The sequence below is a fragment of the Bubalus bubalis genome, chromosome 8, assembly GCF_019923935.1.
Source record: "Bubalus bubalis isolate 160015118507 breed Murrah chromosome 8, NDDB_SH_1, whole genome shotgun sequence".
Classification (NCBI taxonomy): domain Eukaryota; kingdom Metazoa; phylum Chordata; class Mammalia; order Artiodactyla; family Bovidae; genus Bubalus; species Bubalus bubalis.
This window is the reverse complement of record NC_059164.1, coordinates 74,103,559-74,126,751: the sequence shown is the minus strand read 5'-3', so window position 1 is coordinate 74,126,751 and position 23,193 is coordinate 74,103,559. Positions and strand designations below refer to the sequence as shown.

Genomic DNA, 23,193 nt, shown 5'->3' with positions numbered 1-23,193 from the left:
ACAAAGAAGTAATATGAAGAAATGTTTATGCAACTGTGTTTCATTAACTCACTAATTCAATTTCTATTGAAAATATCATAGAAGGAAAAAAGTTAAAAAAAAAAAAAAAAAAAAAAAAAATAGGGTTCCACTGCTGTGGGTCCAAGGTCCCTGAGCTCCCGAGCCCACAAGGCAGGGCTATGACAACGCTGGGATGAAGTACTGCAGGGAAACGTCTTCATGGAGCAGGTCAAAGTGAACAATCTTGTTCTTCACAATATCTAAGGAGAAAGGAAATCCTTTACTGTAGAGACCCATTCTGCACATACAGTCTCACCCCTAAGCATTGCAGCAGCTTCTCCCCCAAGCCTCTCCTGGAGCACCCAGGCCTCTCCCGAGGTGACCAGTCTCCACCATCCCAACTGATGCTAAACAAAGGACTGGCTCAGGCCAGCTCATTTTCCACCAAGGAAGAGGCCGAGGTCTCTGAGGCAAAAGCCACAGGGCAAACTTCCCGGAAACCACACGTACCCAAGTCAACATCCTTCTAGGAAAAAGCAGCTTCTCACCAGCGAGTCCCCAGCATGTGCTGAGAAGAAGCAAGTACGTAGGGTCTTTTTTTTTTTTTAAATATAAATTTATTTATTTTAATTGCATATAGGGTCTTACTAGAGAGCAGGAGGCAGTTTGCAAGGGCAGCCATCATGCTGCCTAGGATGAGCAATGAGGCACTGGGTCTAAGACCCAAAGCAGAAGCCAACCAAGAGGAAGAGGTGTTGCCACAGCATGAAAGCAGCCCAGCTGCCAGGGCCATATTACTGAGAGCAGAAGTTACAGGGGTAGTGGGGCACGCCACACCCAAGGAAAGCTAGCTGAAGCCAGATCAAGCCAGGTGGCAGAAGAAAGGCAGACAAAGAGCACACGGCAGGCTGCTGAGACCAATCCCAAGAGAATGGCAGTCGGGAAGGGACACAAGGGACCAGCAAAAGGACACTCATCAGGAGAGGTGCTGGACACACAGGTGGCAGTGGAGACTGAAGATGCTGGGGAAAGCGCTCCCACCCCTGCCCAGAGATGGGAAGTGAGCAAGCCTGGAGGATGTTGTCACAAAGCCAGAACCACTGGCAGAAAAGGTTTGGGGTAAGAAAGAAACAAACTCGATTCTGGCTGTCATAATCTTCTGGTCCCCCTCCATGCACCGGCAGCTAGGGCCACAACCCCCACTCCCTACACTTCCCCTACGCAGACAGGAGTGGCTTCCAAGGACCCACAGTGGGGCATCACCCAGACTCGATGGCCCAAGGCAAAGCTCTGAAGAGGCATCTGCACTCGGCCAGGCCCCGAGGAGCCCTGTGCATGCAGACAGTTTGAGAAGCACCGTCTTAACCTGGGAGGACCTCGTGCTGAAGCAGTGCATCCCCATTCTCAGCCTTAGGGGCGCCCACACCGTAACTTCTTCAGATGCGGGGCAGGCAGCCCCTGGCCCCTGCCCCACGACTCAGCAGCTCTCACTGCTCCTTCCCTACCGTGGATTTCTGCACTCCTCCTTCTGTGTACGCCACCACTGCAGCCCTCATGCACTAATGCCACTCCCTTCCAGTGGTCTCGCCTCCGTCACTGGAGAACCTTCGGGAATCTCCTCCTCATTCTCTACAGAGCTGACTATCTGACAATTATCAGGTATCCTCTATTCCTGGGTCACCCTTCTCAGCTCTGTTCACTGGTGGCTGAGTGTTCAGACTGGGAATTCACAAATAAAGAGGTGTCACCGCCAACCAAGGCCACAGTTTTCTTTCAATTGTTGTGATCTTGAAAGCAAGCAAACAGACATAGCCTTGAAAAAGTCTCAGCAAGTGAGCCTCCTCATCTGTAATCAAGGACTGAAGGGTGAAAAAACATGTGAAAAAGAGAAAGACAAGGCCAACCGGAATCAAGAGTGCCAATAAAAGCCACTAATAAAAGTCAGCAGGCAGCACAGATGACAAGACAAAGGACAACTGGAACAGGTCAGGCTGACACAGCAAAGAAAGAAATGCTCTGAGATGGAAACTTAAATCCAAGCCCAATGGAGACAGAGACCCTGCACACATAAGCTTAGAGTAAAACAGCAAGATGGGGCCAGGCGCCTCTGCCCATACGCAGCTTCTCTGTGCATGCAGACTCATGTATGACACCAGGTGAGGCAGTCCAGACCCATCTGCCAGGGACTACTCAGGACACTGGAGTCCACCAGTGACGGAGCTGTCTCTGCGTTTATGAGACTGTACACAATGCATAAGACTACAGTTGATTACAATGCTTGAAATATGAGAAACAAATCAAACGGCAAACTTACTGCAAGTGGCCTTTGTAGGATTTACTTGTTGTCCAGCAAGGAACTGCAGGAGCTTCCTAATGTCTATGTGCACTTCAGCCATTTGTTCCAAGTTTCTATCTTGAGAAGCATTTTCAGAAGCTAAAATGACAGGAACATTTTAAGATGCAATTATCTTCCAGTGAAACAGGGAAGTGAGATATTGCACGATGACTGTTTACATAAATAAATGGTTTACTTGACCACTGACTTGAGAACCTACAGAAACACTGCATAATATAAATGTGATCACTCACCAAGCAAGCATTTACTAAGTATTGACTCTTTGAAATACTGTGCTATGGGAATTCCCTAGCAGTCCCGTGGTTAGGACTCAATGCTTTCACTGTTGACAGTCAGGGAACTAAGATCCCAAATGGCCTGCGGTAGGGCCAAAAAACCATCCCCAAAACAAGACCGTATACAGCTAAATCAAGCCCTTTCATTATAAAGTGGAATGAAAGGGAAGAAAACGTCCTTTCTACTCTGGGAAGGTATCAAAGACCCTCTTTGTAATTTACTAAAATAAACAAAATGAGCAACACAAAAACAAGTCACTTCATATAACTACTGTCAAAACTTTAACATGGATTTCACTTTGCTCCAGGGCATGCTCTTCACTATAAAGTAAAATTCTCTTGCAATGCTAAGTTACAATGTGTCTCTAATAAACAAACTGGTAATAAGTAATTTTAATTTAAAAGTGGAAAGAGTCTTATTAGACCTACTTCAGAACACATGGGTGACTAAATGGTTTTCACAGAGTGAGTACCTTCCCAGGGCCTCTGTGTTGTTCCCTGTTGGACCTCCCTCCCACAGCCTGCCCACCACTGTGAGCTCTGCAGCAGACGACTCTAATCCCTGAGCCAATCTACTCCATCAACCCAATGTCCATTCCAGCACTGTTTACGACAGCCAAGACATGGAAGCAACCTAAATGTCTAACAACAGAGGAGTGGATCAAGATGTGGTATGTTATTCAGCCATAAAAAAGAATGAGATAATGTCATCTGTAGTAACATGGATGGACCTAGAGATCATCAAACAAAGTCAGAGAAAGACAAATACCATATGATATCCTTGTATGTGGAATCTAAAACATTGATACAAATGAGCTTATTTACAAAACAGAAACAGACTCACAGACTTAGAAAACAAACTTATGGTTATTGAAGAGGACAGGTGAAGGGGAAGGATAAATTAGAAGTTTAGGATCAATGTGTGTGTGCGTGTGTGTGTATATATATACCACTATATATAAAATAAACAATAAGGACCTATTATACAAAACAGGGAACTATACTCAAGAGTCTGTAATAACTGATATGGGAAAAGAATCTGAAAAAGAATAGAAACATAGATATGTATAACTGAATCACTGTGCCATACACCTGAAACCAACACAACATTGTAAGTCAACTATACTCGAATAATAAAAAAAAAAATTACTTTTTTAATACACACACAAAAAAGCAGGAGAAAATAAAAAGTATCATATACATTTGACTCCACCCAGGTGAGAAACTGTAGTTTTTGGTAGAAGGCACAGCAAGTGAAGAGCTAGAAAGGCTCTTGGACGTTGTTGAGCCCAAGCCTAGGTTTTGCAGATGAGGAACGAGGAAGCCCTCAGGCCCACACTCCAGCTTCTCACGTCCAGGAGGTTCACCTTCCCACCACAGTGCAGTAACAAGTGACTCAACCCCATTACGTGTTCCCTTCCTGAGCCTGAAACACAGTCACCCGAAGTTCAATTCTTTTCCATCTAGAGACCTCAGTATGGTTTGTCATCTGAACAATTTATCACATGCAAAATATAACACACCAGGAAACTTACCTAATGGAGGATTTCCAAGATCTTTAAAGTGAGTTGTAACACACACTAGCTCAGTTTCTATTTTCAAGTTCAATTCTCCATTTAGGTTTGCTTCAATAATCTGCAAATTGAGTATTTTACAGTCTTAAGAAAAGCAAAAGGGAAAAAAAAAGTGGACATCAGCTTCCAACAAACCAGGTGACAAAGTAATCCCACAAATCCCAGGACACTTCAGACAGCACCAAACCCCACGTGGCATCAGCCATAGAGAGAAGACAAGGCCTGAGCACAGGGACTTAAAAAATCTCCAGAGAGCAGCCCCTCGGCATGCAGAGCGCAGTAGGAAGCTCTGAAAACAGGTGAGGCTGGGGAGGCCTTGCCAGCAGCTCTGACAATGCAGACATTGTGAAACTCCTGTAAAACAGAGCAAGGAGAACCAGAAGAGAATGTGAAGCAATAAGCTCGCTAACTGCCTTATTTCTACAAATGGACCAAACTATCTGTTACAACTCACGATAACCAGAAAGGCTTCAGAATATTAGGAGAATATAACCATTTATATAAAGAATAATCTCAGACATTGGGAAGTGAGATTTCCAAATTCAGAAAGACCCAGAGATGCCATCAGGTGTCTGGACTCCACCAAGCTGTGGCGCCCTGTGGCTGCCGTGTTTTCTGCACTCAGACAGAGGGCAACTGGGCTTGGTGACTGATCGCTGTGGCCCCTCCCTGCCCCAACAGTGCCCATGACTTCCCTCAGGATCAGAGGGGCCCTTTCATTTTACGCTCTGCCCTACACCAACCAACAGGGGCTCTAAACTACACAAAATCTACAAATGAAGTTCAGAGAAAGAAACAGGTACCATGATATGGCTTAAGATTTTGGCCATTTGCCCAGAGCACACTACATTTCGCCTTTTGATATCAATATCTGGCCACCTCTAAAGTCTGGCAGGTCTTTGGAAAGCCCATGCAGCAGTGTGCAAGTCAACATTTTGTTTAACCAACAATACAAAACTGCCACCGAGCCACTGCAGATAAAGGTGGTCGCTTCACTAGGGAGCCACTGCAGAGGTACAGCAAGAGGGAAGAAGCCCCAGGATGAGTGGAGGACACCCTGTTCCACAGGGCTTGGCCACAACTAAATCTCAGATTTACTTAGGAGTACCACTTAGTATTTTTCATTCTTGCTCCTTAAAACTAGTGAACTCTATTTCTCATTTGAGCAACAAAACAAAAAAGATGTTTTCAACTTACTAAGGCTTTGACTTTATATAGGAAACAGTCTCCAAACATCCTTGTTGCATCATCTAGTATGCGTACCTCTGAATGGGAAGAATTCGTCAAGCTTATCCTCTCACTTCCCAGAAATACATGATGTTTCTAAGCCCACTCTATTATCTGGAAAAAATACCTGCCTAAAAAGAAATATGTAAAACAATTCTTGTGCATATTCTGGACTTGTGAATATACAGTGTACAGGGTCTCTGTAAGGCTAACACATAACACAGATCCATCTGTTTCAAATAAGCACACACTTAGTATCTACCTGCAAATGTTCACTGCTTTTGAAAAACAAGTTTTATAAAGACTTATTCAGGAATGCAGCTTGCAATGTCCTAGATTCACTCCAGACTTAAACACCTTTTTATGCTTTCTTCAAATTCCTAAAATCTGAGTAATCAAATGCTAGATCCATCTCTCCAAGCACAGTGCCTGGTGCGGGGCAGCACTCAAACAAAATTTACTGGAGGAATTCACCAATGACCCTCCAAACACTGCTCACAGTGTTTATTTTGTGAGTGTTATCTATAGTATTACCCATATCAACATACTCTGCTCTTAAGGGCGTGGATGAGATCTGACTTCTTTCAGAGATTTCCTTAATGATAACAACCGACCATTCATGGAATAGTGATGAGACGCACTGGGAATCTAACATAAATTATCTCAACTGATAAAAAGTAACAGAGCCCCTGTGACTGTTATGCTGTATAACACTTTGCACCAGGGTGCACCACTTAGTGGGGGTCAGGGGTGGCTCCAAGGACTCAGCTCTGCCAGCATATCATGATGCCTCCTGCCCCAAATCTGCTTCTATGAAGCCGAGACAACACGTAAGGTGTTACACAGCACTGCTCTGACCATGGAGCACCACCACAGAAACAGCATCGCCGCATTCTCGTCAGAAATCAGTCCTAGACCCCACTGCAGACTTCCTGAACTAGAACTCGCATTCTGTCTGAAGGGGATCCCAGTGCTTAAAACCTGATGGAGACTCCTGGCAGTCAATGCCTGCTTCTTCTGCTCTTACCCAAGTCACAAGCACGACCCACCCCCATTGGCCACGTCTCTCACTAAAGGAAGTAAGCAAGGTGTCTCAACAAGGGCTGCTGGGCCTGACTGGTGGAGATGTTTTCAATATGTTGAGTCCTACTCATTTTCCTTGATTCTCTCACCTGTCATCTTCAGACACAGAATTCTGGTTACTCAAGTTAATATTGTTATGCCCTTGGCTACTCCGATTTTCCATATGCTTCATCACTTTCCATTTAGTACTTCACAGTGCAGTAGCCACTGCACAAAATCCTTGTTTTTAAACACTCCAGGGAAGAGAAAAACACCTCTGATGATTTATTTTTTAATTTCTGATGATTTAATCTAAGCTACTTTGACGACTCATTTCCACCGGACACAAAGAACAAATAACCGGGTCCTTGAATTAACTGCCCTGCCTTTTCTCTCCTGGGCCTCTCAAGGGCTCCAGGATATCCCCAAAAGAAGCCTCCAGCCTGACAAGTGGATCAACATCAGGACAGGCACAGGAGAACACTCATGTCTGCACGGCACATGCTACTTCATGGGAAGTCATTGTAAATTAAAGTGAAATCTACAGAGTAAGTCATGAAAGGAAATTACTCTCAAGTGAGCACAACTGCAGAAATAAAACAGTCCATAAACATTTTCTAGGCTTCAGAAAACTTTGGTAATGCCAAAGATCTCCTGAAGCTAAATTTCATTCCAGGTCTGTGCGCTAACACCTATTATCTGCCTGTTGAGTGGCAACCCCACAGTGAGTGGCTGTCATGCAGAGATGATTAAGACAGTTTCCCTTTTTAGGAAGCGGCCAGTTCAGGAGTGGTTTCCAGATGTTAGCAGACAACTTATCACACAGCAGTGAACAGAGCAGCTTGGCAGAGGAGGGGCTTACATTCACGACAGTGGGAAAGTCTGGAATTTCCATGAACAGTGAGAACGGCTAAGTGCTTTCCAGGGGACGATGGGAAAGAAACAGCCAAGCGTGAAATGGTAGAGACAGGCTTGGAAAGCACCAGTACTGTGGGGATGGACAAAGGTCCAGAGCAGTTCTGCCAGCAGGGGACAGCCGTGTGGCAGGTAACCAGTCTGCAGACGCTAAAAAGCAAAAGTTTCATCAGGTGGAACAGTCGTGTCTAAACACCTAGGGAAATAATCAAATGAGTTTCGGGGGTGACTGAAGAATTCAGGAGAACCTCAGGAGTGAAGGACAATTGTTCACAACTTCCCATCACTGTCACATTCAGTGTTTCACTGACACTGAGCGTAAACGTCAACAAAAGTAAACAGGGAAGTAAACATGCCCCTCTACCTGGCCTAAGAGCTGCTTCCGGGAAGAGGAATGTGTCCTGGGGGATCCTTGTCTTGGACTCATAGAGACATTTGGCAAGTAGATACGACATTCCACTCACTGCCACCATCAGGTGATCATAAAAAAAATATGTACACTATCAGATAAAATACATAATATGCTGTCCAAAACATATGGAAAGAAAGTTAGAACCATTGAATGTATTGTTAATATACTATAAATATCATAAATATGAGAGACTCGGCCAAATATCAGAGAGGAGAGTTGAGAAGACCCAGAGCAGGTTTCACCTGTAAAACCGTAGGCTATCAACAACAAGCCAAGCCCCCAGAGCCGGGAGGTGAGGGACACCCCACGCAGACACTACATGATGAATGGAGGGCATCAAGTCCCCACCAGACAAGGCACCTCCGAGGACACGCAGCCAAAACTGCACACTTGGGAGCTCTTTTCAAAGAAGTCAGAACTTACAAGGTGATTGCTGATGTTTTTCATCTTCTCCACAACGCTCTTCATAGTCTTCAGGACTGGTAAATAAATACTAACCTACAAAGCAAATGAGAAAGATCAGTAGTATTAAAATATTAACACAGTCAAGTATTGACAAGTGCTCATTACCTATGTTTGGAATGTGTGTACTCTTAATAGCTCTGCAATCTTCTTTTTAAATTGCCTGAATAAAGTTCTTTCTTAAAAATATAAAAAAGAAAAATAATTCTACAGCTTCACTAACTCACAGCTGCCTTCGGTGACCTCGGGGTCCATGTCCATGTGGCCATTCTCTCATTCCAGGTCTGTAGCCCTGCTGCTGAGATTGCTCCCATACACACCCAAGGGGAGTAAAAATCAGCAGCAGTGGAGGCCATCCTCCAAGGGGTTCACACCCAGACTTGGGGGCAGGTTCCTACTCTGTGTATAAACACTGGGGGCCAGACTCTGTACCAATGCCCAGACTGGGTTACAACAGTGCTGGGTACAACGCTGGCTTTTTCTCAGCGGAGACATCTACTGAAAGCCAAGTAAATATTCCATATGCTATTTCATGGCCTCTTCTTCAATAAATTATGAACAAGAGGCAAAGGCCCCTTTGTCATCATCTTTCTTTCCAGTGGCTCTGGGATTCCTGTCAGGAGAACTAAAGCAGCCTCTCCTTCTGGCTATTACACACACCCCGGACATACTCCTAACAAGACATAGAAAAAAAACCACGTTCTATGAAACCCAAATTGGTGCCTAGGGCCATTACTCCCCACAGATGCAAAGGTCATCCAAAATGCTACTTCAGTTTTACTTATGCGCCATTACAGGGCAAGACTTTCTCTCCCTAACTGTAAAGAGTGTGGCCTTATATATAACACTACTTTAAGATGATTGATGCAAACAACTAAATGAAAACATTCCAATTTTTTGTTCCTGGGCTATCTTTTAAATATGATTTATGATCTCTTTTCAGGTACTATACAACTTTCAAATCAAACCTACAGCAAGACTTTAAAGTCAGAGAATCCAAATCACACCATTTAAGACGTGGTGACGCTGGGCATCACTCACGTCAGCATCTGGGACCGTCGGCTCTTGTAAGTCCTTCCATAGTTTTCTAGGAATAACTTTCACAGGGATGTCATGTGTCACAACACGACTACTGCTTGACACGGATAACTGCCAAGAGAAGAATTAAAACACATCAATACTTAAAAAATAAAGAACTGAAAGACAAAAAATGTTGATACCAAACCTAAGTGTTCTCAATTTAGTCACCAATGTCCATTCAACAAGTATTAACAGAGCTTAGAAATAGGAAGTTAAAGAAGCGAGTGATTAGGACGGTGGAGGAGTAGGATGTGGAGCTCACTCCTCCCACAAACACATCAAAAACATATCTAGACATGGAATGATTCTCACAGAACATCTACTGAAACATGGCAGAAGACCTCAGGCTTCAGAAAGGACAAGAAAATCTTCATGTAACAACAAAAAAAAGAACCAGAAAGGAATCAGGATGGGGTCTGCACCCCAGGGAGACAGAACTATGAAGGAAGAAAGGTTCCCACACCCTGAATGTCTCCTCACAGGAAGGCAGGGAGACCAGCAGGGACAGAGGGTGAGCTATGGAGCCTTGGAGGAGAGTGCAGTTAAGCAGTTTCCAGAAGGCAGAATGAAGACATCCCTGCACAGACCGATGATGCCACTTTCCCCACACTTCCAGCCTCAGACATGTCCAACCATGTGGGCAGAAGCTGTGTGCTGATGCTCAAGCTTCAGAGATCAGACCTAAAGAGAGGACTGGAGAAGGCTGCCAGAAACAGCCTTAAGATGCTAGGAGTTTGAGATTAGCGGATAGAAACCATTACATATAGAATGGATAAACAACAAGGTCCTACTGCATAGCATAGGGAACTATATTCAGTATCCTGAGATAAACCAGAATGGAAAAGAATATTAAAATAAGAATGCTTATATACATATAACTCAATCACTTTGCTGTAAGGCATAAATTAACAAGGAAAGTGAAAGTGAAAGTGAAGTCGCTCAGTCGTGTCGGAGTCTTTGCAACCCCGTGGATAGTAGCCTGCACCAAGCTCCTTCGTCCATGGGATTTTCAAGGCAAGAGTACTGGAGTGGGTTGCCATTTCCTTCTCCAGGAAATCTTCCCAACCCAGGGATTGAACCCAGTTCTCTCACATTGTAGACAGACGCTTTACCATCTGAGCCACCAGGGAAGTCCAAATTAACAATGCAACACTGTAAAACAACTACAGTTCAATTAAAAAATACAGTTGAGAAATCCTCCTCCATAAAGAGCATTAAACTGAATAGAATACTCACAGAAAAAATAAAGTACACAGAACGGATAAAGGAGAGGTTGCCAGGATAAGGGAAGGAGGCAGCACTGGTGCTGGGCACTAGAGGAAGACAAGGCTTTAACAAGTGAGAAGAACACAGACTCCAAGTAGAAGATCCAACCTCACCAAAGCCTGGGAGTTGGGAACGAATGGGAGACACCTGGAGACCCACTCAGGGCAGATAAGTGGCTCTACAGTGGGTTGAGCCACACTTGAAGGGCTCTGGACAGCACATGAGAAATGTCAACCTCATTCTCATGTGGGGTACATGTGTTCTGAAGAGACCCGTGCATTAAATTCAGCTGGGAGTAGGTGGAAGAGAAATGCATTCCTTGAACACTAAAGGTCATTTAAAGGTGTTAGCAGCAGAAGTGAGGGGATAGGGAGGGACACACAAACACTTCAAAGGCAAAAATGGTTTTTAGACTAGATGACAATACCACTAAAAGAAATGGATATGCAGATCTGAGAAGAAAATGCAGAAGTGTTATTTCATAGGAAGACCAGCATCCTTGCTGATTATGAGATTACAATGCTATTTAAATATGAGGAGGACCCAACTCCAATGAAAAAACAGTGATATACCAATCTCTCATTTTAATAAAACCAATTAGCTTCTCCTGTAGAAAGCCAAGGCTTATATAACTACTTCTAATTCCCGGGAAGTTTCAGAAATGGTAGCTTCCTACTCACCAGCTCTATGGAAACTGTAAGGCAGGGGAAGTGTTTATTAGTCAGCTTAATTTTCAAAGCTCTGGCATTCTGGGCAGTTTTCAAGGCTCGAGATAAATTTTCCGATGTGAGCTCTAAATAAATCTCATTGTTTTCTGCGGAGACACCTTCCATTTGAAATTCGCTGAAGAAGTTCTCCTAAGGGAAGGAAAAGGAGGGGGGACATCTGTGCCCTTTCCAGTGGAATTCGGAAAGAGTGGGGGGAGAGGGTTAGCCTCTCAGGAGCCTCCACTCACCTGTTCCAGCTCACACCACATGCTCACCCCTCCATTGGCCACTCTGTCAGAGAGGATGAAGTTCAATTTATCCGGGCTGATGCGCAGAGTGCAGGTTTTGGCAAGCTTGGCTATCATGTTACTAACTCCTACAGCAAAGTAAGTAAGTAAGTGTAATCGCCCAGTCGTGCCCAACTCTTTGCAACCCCATGGACTGCAGCCCACCAGGCTCCTGTGTCCATGAGATTTTCCAGGCAAGGATACTGGAGTGGGTTGCCATTTCCTTCTCCAGGGGATCTTCCCAACCCAGGGATCGAACGTGGGTCTCCTGCACTGCAAGCAGATTCCTTACCGACTGAGCTACAAGGGAAGCCCCCTATAGCAAAAGGTTCCAGTAAAGAATTAACTGAGAAGTACGTTGCGCATCCAAAACACCAATTTAGCGCAGAATTACCAGTTGCGCACAGTGAGCTTCCCAGTGGGAAAATCAAGGTTTCCATTCCTACCTACCGGGAGGCTTTTAATGCCGCTGGGGTCAAGCCAGCCTCTCAACAACCTGGAATAAGGAAACCGAGACTCGGAGCTTAACTGGTGCCTACTGGCCGCTTTCTTCCCTCCCACGTCCACTCGGGGCCGCCGAGTGCTGCAGGGGTCGCGGCAAGGACAGACACGGCTGGGGCAAGGGGACCACGGAGCTTGGCTGTGAAGGGCGGTCTGCGCCAGATAAAGTTGTCCTGAAGCCACTGGCCGGGTTAAGAAAAGCCACCGGAAAGGAATCAAAGTTCAGAAACAACCCTCGGCACCTGCGCCCGCGTCAACTCCTGCTGGCCAGCCTGTGCAGCGCGCCAGCCTCTTCGCGGGGCCCGGCCGCGCGCACCGCTCGGTACAGGCCTCCCGCCCTGCCCTTTGCCGTCTTCCCCGCCGCCAGGTTTGACGCGGCCCCTACTCACGCGTGAAGTGGTTTAGACAGGCGGTATCCACGATCTTGGCCCGAAACTTCATGGCTAGACGTGGCAAGCGCCGGGAGCCCGTCCGCACGGGACTCGGGAGAGTCCAGCCTTAATTAGCCCGCGGGAAACGCCACCGCAGTACTGGGTTCAGCCCACTTGGGCCTGAGACGCGCCTGCGGAGGGTAGGCGGGGTTTCCGCTGGCGCGCTCGGGATGACGCGAACTCTGCCGGAAGTGACGGGATTCTAAGCCGCAGGTGCCGGAAGTGCCTCTGAGTTTTCACAGGTTGAGCTCTGTGTTGACGTATTTCCAATTCTGTTTTAGAACATAGGAAATAAAATCAGTCTTGTTAGGTAGGTAGAATAGGAAAAAGGAGTCCAGAATGGCGGTGGCTAAAAGACAAGGAAGGGAAAAGCCCACAAAAATAGAACAAAGGAAGGTTCGAGGACCGGAGTGAGGACTTCAGGTAGAACAAAAAGCACTCCTGGTTAGCCCAGTTTACATAGGGAAGTTCCCAGGGGAAGGAAAAAAAACCTATAAAAAGAGGCGCCAAAGGGCCGGGGGGAGGGTCTCTCCCGCGAGCGCGTGCTGGCTGTCTTTCTTCTCTTGGCCTCTTTTGGGTGGGCATGCCCTCACGCCTTGAGGATATATTTTCCTTTTATTTTCTAAATAAAACTGAGCTGTAACACTGATCTGGCTGAGAGCTATAACATGGTCGAGCTGAGAGCTACAACACGATCTGAGAGCTGTGGCACGCTTTAACGTCCGTCGCTGCAAATTTTTGTTGTGACCAGACAGAACCAAGGAGATTACACTCCCCTGACAAGTCTCTTATTTATAAAGTGATAACTTATTTCTTAAATACACACTGCTCTGTGGTAGGGGAGCTTTAGAACCTCCCATGGCTCAGACGTTCACACTGGTACCACAGCACTGTAGCACCACGTTGGATTATGCTTTGAAATTTGTTTAAACAAACTGTGCTAAACACGGGATGTTTAAACAACACTAAAAAAAGATGTAAAACTTGAGAGTTGTGAGTTTTATCTGGGGCAAAATGAGGACTGCAGCCTGGGAGGCAGCATCTCAGATAGCTCTGAGAGACTACTCCAAAGCGGCAGTGGGGGAAAGTCTATATATAAAGTTTTGGTGAAGGGGGAGTTCAATACCATGAAGCAATCATTTTACAAAAGGTTTTTGTTAGTCATGAGGATCTGATAGCTCTAGATATGAGGAGCTACAAGGATTGAGATCATAAAATCTGTTCCTAAAAACATCCAACCATCTAAAGACCTATCCCACCAGATTACCTGGAGCACGGAGTGCCTCACTCCACCCTGAACTCCCTCAGGGGTTGTTGAAGGTCAACAGCCATAGCAGCATGGGGTTCAAGCTCAAGAGGCAGATGGCAAACACCTTTGTTGTTCAGTCCTTGGCAATGCTCTTGGTAAGTGCCAATTTGTAGTTGACAACACTGATAGTAATTCTGTAGTTTTTATTCAAAACGAACTTCACCAGAGCCTGTTAAAGTCTCCTAGCATAAATGATACAAATGATGTAGCAGAATTTTGAAAAACAAAACGAGAAAAACAGAATAATTGTCTCCAAACTGATTTTTCAGAGACAAGATAGTCCATATTAAGAATGTTTTATTTTTTTATGTGCTTTGCAAATAGAAACCTACAACCTTGTTTTTACCTTGACATATAGAATCAAGATATGAAAAATAAAAACAGATTATTTTAAAAAGCACAAAATATAAAAACCGCAAGCAGTTCTGTCTATTTTAAGACTATAACATGAAGGTAGGCTCCAATCTACATTGTTACAAGTATTTCCCAAACCAAATGTGATTAATGTCATATTTAAATTTTTTACTAAAAAATCATGCTTTTTTTTTTAACCTCATAGGTTAATTTAAAAATAGATAAATCATTAAATGAGGTTGTTGCTGTGGATGTGCTATGTGCTTAGTAGCTCAGTAGTGTCTGACTCTGTGACACCATGAACCTGCCAGGCAAGAATACTGGAGTGGGTTGCCATGCCCGCCTCCAACAGGCATGATTGGGCATAATTCCCAACCCAGGGATCGAACCCAGGTCTGTCTGCATTGCAGGTGGATTCTCTACCTACTGAGCCGCCAGGGAAGCCCGTGGAAATCATGAATTATGATTAAATACAAAGTAAACTTTGTAATAGGCTTTGCAGGTGGTACTAGTAGGAAAGAATCTGCCAGCCAATGCAGGAGGTGTGACAGGTGCAGGTTGGATCTCTGGGTGGGGAAGATCTAGAGAAGGAAATAGCAACCCACTCCAGTGTTCTTGCCTGGTGAATCCCAGGGACAGAGGAGACTGGTGGGCTAGAGTCCATAGGGTTGCAAAGAATGGGACACGACTTAGCACACAGACTCACAAACTCTGTAAACAATATTTTATAATATACTGATGCTTCAACATACTTAATTTTTTTGCCATTAAAAAGATTTTTTTTAGGCATAATAGCATCAATGGTGTTGGATGTTGCGAGGAAAATTGTCTAAGCATGGATGACTGAGTTTTGTTCAAGAGGAAAAAAATTAAAGCTCTTTGGCAATATTAACCCCCTGAAACAAAGATTTTTATTTTAAACTTCCTAAGATATATGATTATACATTCTACACAGGTAAGGGCCCAAATAATATAGGGAATTCTGACCCAACAAATATAAAATTAAGCTGCAATGATCTTTTCCTGAAAGATAATAGGAATTGTGTTTTCTTACGGTTTCCTTAAATAGGTTTAAGAAATTAATAATTCAATAATTTCAATATTGATAAATAAAGACACTACATCCCTATATTCTTCCAAACAATTTGAAGGCAGGAATGAGGTCACTAGAGCTCTCTAGAAGTCTGTGTTCTACTGAGTTTTTTTTTTAATGTATACCATACTTATCTGTTTCAAATAGAGTTAGCATATAACCACATGTAACAATATTGCTGTATTTTCAGTTATTTTATATTTAAGGGTCCAAAATATATTCACAAAATATTGCTGTTTGTGAATGTCAACCAGTTTTTAATTTATATTCTATCAGAAACATGCCACTCTGGTCATACATGCTAAATGTATTCTGAAAATAACCAAAGATGACAATTCACAAGCAGAGTCTCACCCCCATAAAGAAATTCTAATTGCCCTGAAAACCTGTAGGTTAAGTTCTCAACCTTTGAAAGTGAGCAAAAATGTTCCAGAGCAGTCACTGTAGCCATGTATTTGGGCTTTGTATTTACACATTGTTTTGTATATTTATACATATTTATAGCATTAGATTTGAGACCTAAAGGTGGCCACACATTAGTCAGCTAAGTCCCATATCAAAAACAAAATGAAAAAGGAATTGAAGAGATTTTGTGATTCGAATAGCACAGACTTCAGAAACTGAATGCTCAGACATAACTCCTACATTTTTCTTTAACTAAGAGATCATCACCGTGTTTATGGCTTTCAGGCAGTAGTCTATATATCAGTGTGTTATTAATCAAAGAGTGCAGTCCCTACCATGAACTTGGATCAGATACCATAAGCATTAACTTTGCCTTTCCCCCAAAGAATCATTTTCTTTTGAAGTATTAGGCAGTTAAGGCACATTTTAACAAAAACTTATCATATACTCAGCTTAAAAATGGAAGCTCCACCTAGTTACAATAATATATATATACTTAACTAATGTGTCATTTACCAGTTAGGCAAAACATCTGTATCTTGAGGATAAAGTCGCTTTTGAAAAGTGATTATTTTCTTATTCAAAAAGAAACATTGTGTAAAAAATATTAAAGAATTATATTTGTAAGAATAACCTCCAGGTACCATGTTGGCAGAGGTCCAACAGATTATATAGGTCTGGAAATTAGGAAAATAGACTTCCCTGGAGCTCTGGGTTCTTACCCAGTGTTTCTGAGTAGGAATCATGAAGAAGGACATTAGAGTACCTTCATGATTTTTAGAAATTTCCTTCCAAGATACATGGATCCTTGGGAGGAATCAAACCTTAAACCCCACTCAGCTACCATCTTAAACTTGTAGTTTCCATCCTCAAAGGAATAGGACTTGGGGAAGAATGGAAAAGGAGAATGTACTGAGTATTCTAATGCAATGCACATTTGTGGCAGGAAGGGGGTCCTTTCCAGCAACAAAGAAACTGAGATGCAGAAAAGTTAAATAATTTGCCTAAAGTCAAGAGGAACTTAAGTGGTAGATCTTCCCAAAAGGTAGCTGTCACTAGTCAATTCTCCAAAATCAAGACGATCTCCAATTTTTGGATTTCTGCCTCTGAAAGTGAACTTGCTCAGTCATGTCGGACTCTTTGCGACCCCATTGACTGTAGCCCGACCAGGCTCCTCTGTCCATGGGGATTTTCCAGGCAAGGGATACTGGAGTGGGTTGCCATTTCCTTAACTCTAAATGCTCAATGAAGCTATTCCTGAACTTGGAATGTCCTCATACTATCCTCTTGACCCACTTAAATCCTACCTAACTCGCCCCTTCTCTGAATATTTGTATCTTCCCTAAACAGCATAGTTCAACCTCAAATTTTAAACTAGTTATACTTAGCACATACTGTTCCTTTTCCATGCATCAGTCGTATCTCACCATAGTATTTCTTTAAATCTATAACTAAAATTCAGCAAATTTAGATTAATGAAAAAAAAATACTAGTTTTCAGAGGAGACTGTCAAAAAATGACAACATTATCTATAATTGGGAAGTTGGCACATATAGTTGGGAAGTACATTTATACTTGTAAAGTATACTTGTAAAGTACAATAAGTATACTTATTGAAAAGTGAAGAAAGAGAAGTAGGGAAACGTGGGTTGAATATGTCCCTCAAAAATTCATCTGCTGAGGTCGTAACTCCCCCAGCATACATAAGGATGTAATGTTACTTGCAGGTAAGTTCTTTACTCAAGTAATCAAGTTAAAAAGAGCTCATTAGTATTAGCCTTAATCCATATGGCTGGTTTTGTTAGGAAAAGGGAAAATCTGGAGGCAACCTCACACACAGAATGCCATACAAAGATGAAGACAGAAATTGGGGTGATGCTTCTACAGGCCAAGGAGTGCCAAAGGTGAGTGGCATGGAACCTATCCTCTCTCACAGCTTTCTGAAGGCATCAATCCTGTTGGCACCTTGATCTCCAACTTCTAGCTTCTAGAACTGTGAGACTATAAATTTCTGTTCTTTAAGTCCCCAGTTTGTGATGCTTTGTTATGGTAACTTTAGCAAAGTAATACAGGAAATAAGGGAAGAAGGTGTTGGATAAATCACACAGTGAGATGTCACATTTAAAAACTGTTAGGGGAGGACTTCTCTGGTGGCTCAGTGGTAAAGAATCCACCTGTCAATGCAGAAGACACGGGTTCAGTCCCTAATCGGGGAAGATTTCACATGCCATGGAGCGACTAAGCCTGTGTGCCACAACAAGAGAAGCCACTGCAATGCGAAGCCCATGCACTGCAACTAGAGAGTAGCCCCCACTCACCACAACTGGAGAAAAACCCACACGGCAGTGAAGACCCAGCACGGCCAAAAGTAAATAAAAATGTACATTAAAAGAAAACTGTTAGGGGAGTGAACAGGGGCACCTGTTTATTAAGGCCCAATAAAGCCTTGCTTCCCTGGTGGCTCAGATGGTAAAGAATCTGCCTGCAATGAAGGAGAGCCAGGTTCAATCCCTGGATTGGGATGATTCTCTGGAGAGGGGATTGGCTTCTCACTCCAGTACGCTTGCCTGGAAAAGTCCGTGGACAGAGGAGGCTGGCAAGCTACATAGAGTCCATGGGGTCAGAAAGAGTCAGACACGACTGAGTGATTAACACTTGAAAAAAAAAACAACCTGTTAGGAAAGTGTAGTCTACTGTAACAAAGGATGACAACACTTGTTACTGATCTTCTTTAATAAAGTTACTAGTGAAGAGGGGAGGGAGCCAGGAGGGTAGGGGATGTGTACAACACAATTGGCTTAAAGTACAAAAATTAATTGAAGGCTTTTTCCCGGGATTGCTTTCAGGTGTTTTAAATCTGTCTTTAACTGTGCATATTTTTAACCTAGTTTTTAAAGAGAAACCTGTATGTTAAATATTTGATGAATGTGTTACAAATTTGGCGTTATGACATTAATGGGTCCCACCACTTCATGACAAATAGATGGGGAAAAAGTAGAAATGGTGACAGATTTTATTTTCTTGGGCTCCAAATTCACTGCAGACAGTGACTGCAGCCGCGAAATTAAAAGTCACTTGCTCCTTGGGAGAAAAGCCATGACAAACCTAGACAGAGTATTAAAAAGCAGAGACATTACTTTGCTGACAAAGGTCCGTATAGTCAAAGCTATGGATTTTCCAGTAGTCATGTATAGATATGAGAGTTGGATCATAAAGAAGGCTGAGCACCAAAGAATTGATGCTTTCTAACTGTGGTGCTAGAGAAGACTCTTGAGAGTCCCTTGGACAGTAAGGAAATCAAACCAGTCAATTCTAAAGGAAATCAATCCTGAATATTCATTGGAAGGACTGATGCTGAAGCTCCAATACTTTGGCCACCTGATGTGAAGAGCCAACTCACTGGAAAAGACCCTGATGCTGGGAAAGACTGAGGGCAAGAAGAGAAGGGAGCAGCAGAGAATGAGAGGGCTGGATGGCATCATGGACTCAATGGACACGAGTCTGGGCAAATTCCAGGAGGTAGGAAAGGTAAGGAGGAGGTAAGGACAGGGAAGTCTGGCTGCAGTCCACGGGGTCACAGTCAGACACAACAACCAAGCGACTGAAAAACAACAAAGCATGTGAGTTTTCTGGGTCATGTTTTTATAGGAAAGGCAATGTGTGCTCAATATCGTTCTTACAACTTCTATTGAAGCTGTCAGTAGTATCAGTTCACAGAAAGATTTATTTTTAAAACTGAGGCTCCATTATTACATAGTACTCTTATTTCCCCCCATTAGAACTTGGTAAACCAGGGACTTTTATATATTCAGGGGCTTTTATTTACTCTGTCATATAATTGTGTTTCAAATCCATCCACAGCCCTAAGCTTTTACTCAATGTCTGCTCCTGACAAAATATTTTCCATCTCCCCAATTTGTAGCAAACCATATACAAATAAAACTGAAAGTATGTTTTAGCTTTATAATAGTATCTTTTTTCTTAAGAAAATTATACCATAGCCTTCCTAAAGCCTTTTATACAGAAATAATACCAATAACCGTATTTGATAACAAATAAGAAAATGAAGGCACTGGTCAGAAGATACTGACAATTTCAGAAAAAAATATATTGACATATGTGTCATGAACAAAGGAAGCTCTTGTCCTTTGCTTTTAACTTTCAATGGACTCAGTTTTCAAAATAAATAGGAAAAAACTGCCTTGCCATATATTGCTCCAGAATTATTTATAAATTGCATACCCTGTCCTTCAAATTCCAAGTATTTCAAATGAAAGGACATGTTTCAGATAATAGCTATACTTCACATAGCTTGGTATTGGGTACCCCAAAGGATTTGATTTAGGATTTGATTTCTATTATGAACACATTAATAATACACACAAAGGACATTATTTCCTCTGAAGTCTTCAAAGTACCCAACAATTATTAATTTACTACTATCATATAACAAGAAACAAAACTTTTAAAATTAGAACTGCCTAAAATTAGTGGTGCACTCAATATGCCAACAAATTTGGAAGACTCAGCAGTGGCCACAGGACTGGAAAAGGTCAGTTTTCATTCCAATCCCCAAAGAAGGCAATGCCAAAGAATGCTCAAACTACTGCACAATTGCACTCATCTCACACGCTAGTAAAGTAATGCTCAAAATTCTCCAAGCCAGGCTTCAGCAATACGTGAACTGTGAACTTCCAGATGTTCAAGCTGGTTTTAGAAAAGGCAGAGGAACCAGAGATCAAATTGCCAACATCCGCTGGATCATGGAAAAAGCAAGAGAGTTCCGGAAAAACATCTATTTCTGCTTTATTGACTATGCCAAAGCCTTTGACTGTGTGGATCACAATAAACTGTGGAAAATTCTGAAAGAGATGGGAATACCAGACCACCTGACCTGCCTCTTGAGAAACCTGTATGCAGGTCAGGAAGCAACAGTTAGAACTGGACATGGAACAACAGACTGGTTCCAAATAGGAAAAAGAGTACGTCAAGGCTGTATATTGTTACCCTGCTTATTTAACATATACGCAGAGTACATCATGAGAAACACTGGGCTGGAAGAAGCACAAGCTAGAATCAAGATTGCCGGGAGAAATATCAATAACCTCAGATATGCAGATGACACCACCCTTATGGCAGAAAGTGAAGAGGTAAAAAGCCTCTTGATGAAAGTGAAAGAGAAGAGTAAAAAAGTTGGCTTAAAGCTCAACGTTCAGAAAACTAAGATCATGGCATCTGGTCCCATCACTTCATGGGAAATAGATGCGAAACACTGGCTGACTTTATTTTGGGGGGCTCCAAAATCACTGCAGATGGTGATTGCAGCCATGAAATTAAAAGATGCTTACTCTTTGGAAGGAAAGTTATGACCAACCTAGATAGCATATTGAAAAGCAGAGACATTACTTTGCCAACAAAGGTCCGTCTAGTCAAGGCTATGGTTTTTCCAGTGGTCATGTATGGATGTGAGAGTTGGACTGTGAAGAAAGCTGAGTGAGGAAGAATTGATGCTTTTGAACTCTCGTGTTGGAGAAGACTCTTGAGAGTCCTTTGGACTGCAAGGAGATCCAACCAGTCCATTCTAAAGGAGATCAGTCCTGGGTGTTCTTTGGAAGGAATGATGCTAAAGCTGAAACTCCAGTACTTTGGCCACCTCATGCGAAGAGTTGACTCATTGGAAAAGACTCTGATGCTGGGAGGGATTGGGGGCAGGAAGAGAAGGGGATGACCAAGGATGAGATGGCTGGATGGCATCACTGACTCGATGGACATGAGTCTGAGTGAACTCCAGGAGTTGGTGATGGACAGGGAGGCCTGGCGTGCTGTGACTCATGGGGTCACAAGGAGTCTGACACGACTGAGCGACTGAACTGAACTGAACTGAAAATTAGTGGTTAGTTATGGTCTGAAAAGGTAGTTCAAAGTGCCGCTGGCTTTTCATCCAGCTGAGGCACTGAGCTCACCATTACTCCCAACTTTCCAACTACATATTTTTCTCTTCTTTCTCCTTTTCTTATTCCTATCACTTATTTGATTTGGCTTTTCCTTTCAGCTGGCTTGTGACACCCATTCAAAACTAGAGATTCTTCTGATACGTTCCCTCTTTTGCCACTTCCAATCACAAAACAGAAAACAAATCAAATGCTTCTCTGAAATAGCTCTTTAAGGAAAAAATGGATATTTTTCATTATTAAACTCTGCAGTAAAGATTGTAGCATGTTGTCTGCAAACATTTATCAACAATGTTTGTATCTTAATTCCCAAGGTATAAACTTTTGCAAGGCAAGCTATGTTTAATTATAAAATACTTTAGACTCATAAAAAGTTAAAAAGCCAAAAAAACCACTCATGTACTTACTATCCAACTTAACAATTTGGTTTTCAAAAAAATGCTGACATAGTTTTAAAATTTAAGTGTCTTTTGTGTAAGTTTTACTGTTTATATTATTGCTCATTTTCATTTTGTTTTTAAAGCTATAGCTTGTAAGTATACTTATATGCTGTTGCTTTGAAACATTATTTTTAATGTACCTTAATGGTATATTGTTGTTGCTTAGTCACTCAGTCGCATTTAACTCTTTTATGACCCTATGGCCTATATCCCGCCAGGCTCCTCTGTCCATAGGATTTTCTGGGATTAGTGGAGTAGGTTGCCATTTTCTCCTCAGAGGATCTTCCTGACCCAGGGATCCAACCTGCGTCTCCTGCATTGCAAGAGGATTCTTTACCACTGAGCCATCATGGAAGCCCCAAAGGTACATTACAAACTGTATTACAAATTTCTAGATGGAACTTACCTTTATTAACTGAAATCTTATCAGAACTTCGTAAACCTCGAGAAACTGGGAAATACTCCATGTGTCTGTGTATATATTTAGCAAGAAAAACAAATCTGTAGCTTTAACATTCTCCGAAGAATCTCTGACTCTATCCTCACAAAACAAATGAACACTGAGCTAAAAGAAAACATAATTTTATAAGAAAACTGGATAAAACCTGAAATAAAATACCCCTGACCTAATTTTTCCCATTATGAAAGCAGATTCCCCCCCCCAATAATAAACGTTTATTACTTAAAAGAAAACAGTAATTTAACATAAAGGTCATTTTGCTATGATAAGAATATTATGGATATATATTATAAAAAGAACAACATAGTAAGTTTCTGAATTTTTTCTTCCCATAGGTAAAATCTTTCCAACCTCACAGTATAGTATACTTAATACTTGACAGTGTCTGGTAGTATAAATTTGTGATTCATGATGGTAAATATATCTGATGTAGCAAGCTCTGCATGAACTACTGGGACTTGGTAAAAATTTGTTATACATAGTGTATTAATACCCTGGCCGTTCAGTACTATAGCAATTAAGGATCCAAAAAATATTTTGAAAGATGAAAAAGTCTTGCTTAAGGACAAAATAAATGGCAGTTAAAATATTTATTTCAAAATAAGTGTTTAAGCTTATTTTTTATA

At 42.4% G+C, this 23,193-nt stretch overlaps 1 protein-coding gene and 1 long non-coding RNA gene across 3 annotated transcripts; one reads left to right on the top strand and one right to left on the bottom strand.

Annotated features, from left to right (window-relative positions):
* Window positions 1–9: 9 nt before the first annotated feature.
* On the bottom strand, window positions 10–12,710 carry HUS1 (HUS1 checkpoint clamp component). 2 transcript variants are annotated; one of them, XM_044946768.2, is made up of 9 exons: window positions 12,514–12,655; window positions 12,074–12,306; window positions 11,585–11,712; window positions 11,310–11,486; window positions 9,325–9,432; window positions 8,245–8,319; window positions 4,167–4,266; window positions 2,315–2,434; window positions 10–260 (listed from the first exon to the last, which is right to left on the bottom strand). In XM_044946768.2, the coding sequence occupies exons 3-9, from the start codon at window positions 11,699–11,701 to the stop codon at window positions 178–180; spliced, it is 780 nt and encodes a 259-aa protein (XP_044802703.1). In that variant the 5' UTR covers window positions 11,702–11,712; window positions 12,074–12,306; window positions 12,514–12,655; the 3' UTR covers window positions 10–177. The 2 variants fall into 2 exon arrangements, with proteins under 2 accessions (XP_044802703.1, XP_006075287.1); XM_006075225.4 differs by lacking the exon at window positions 12,074–12,306 and having other exon boundaries at window positions 12,514–12,710.
* A 129-nt stretch (window positions 12,711–12,839) lies between these two features.
* Window positions 12,840–23,193, top strand: LOC123334766. The gene is made up of 4 exons (XR_006552886.1): window positions 12,840–12,978; window positions 13,818–13,959; window positions 17,522–17,620; window positions 22,326–23,193. It is a non-coding gene; the product is annotated as an uncharacterized LOC123334766 (long non-coding RNA).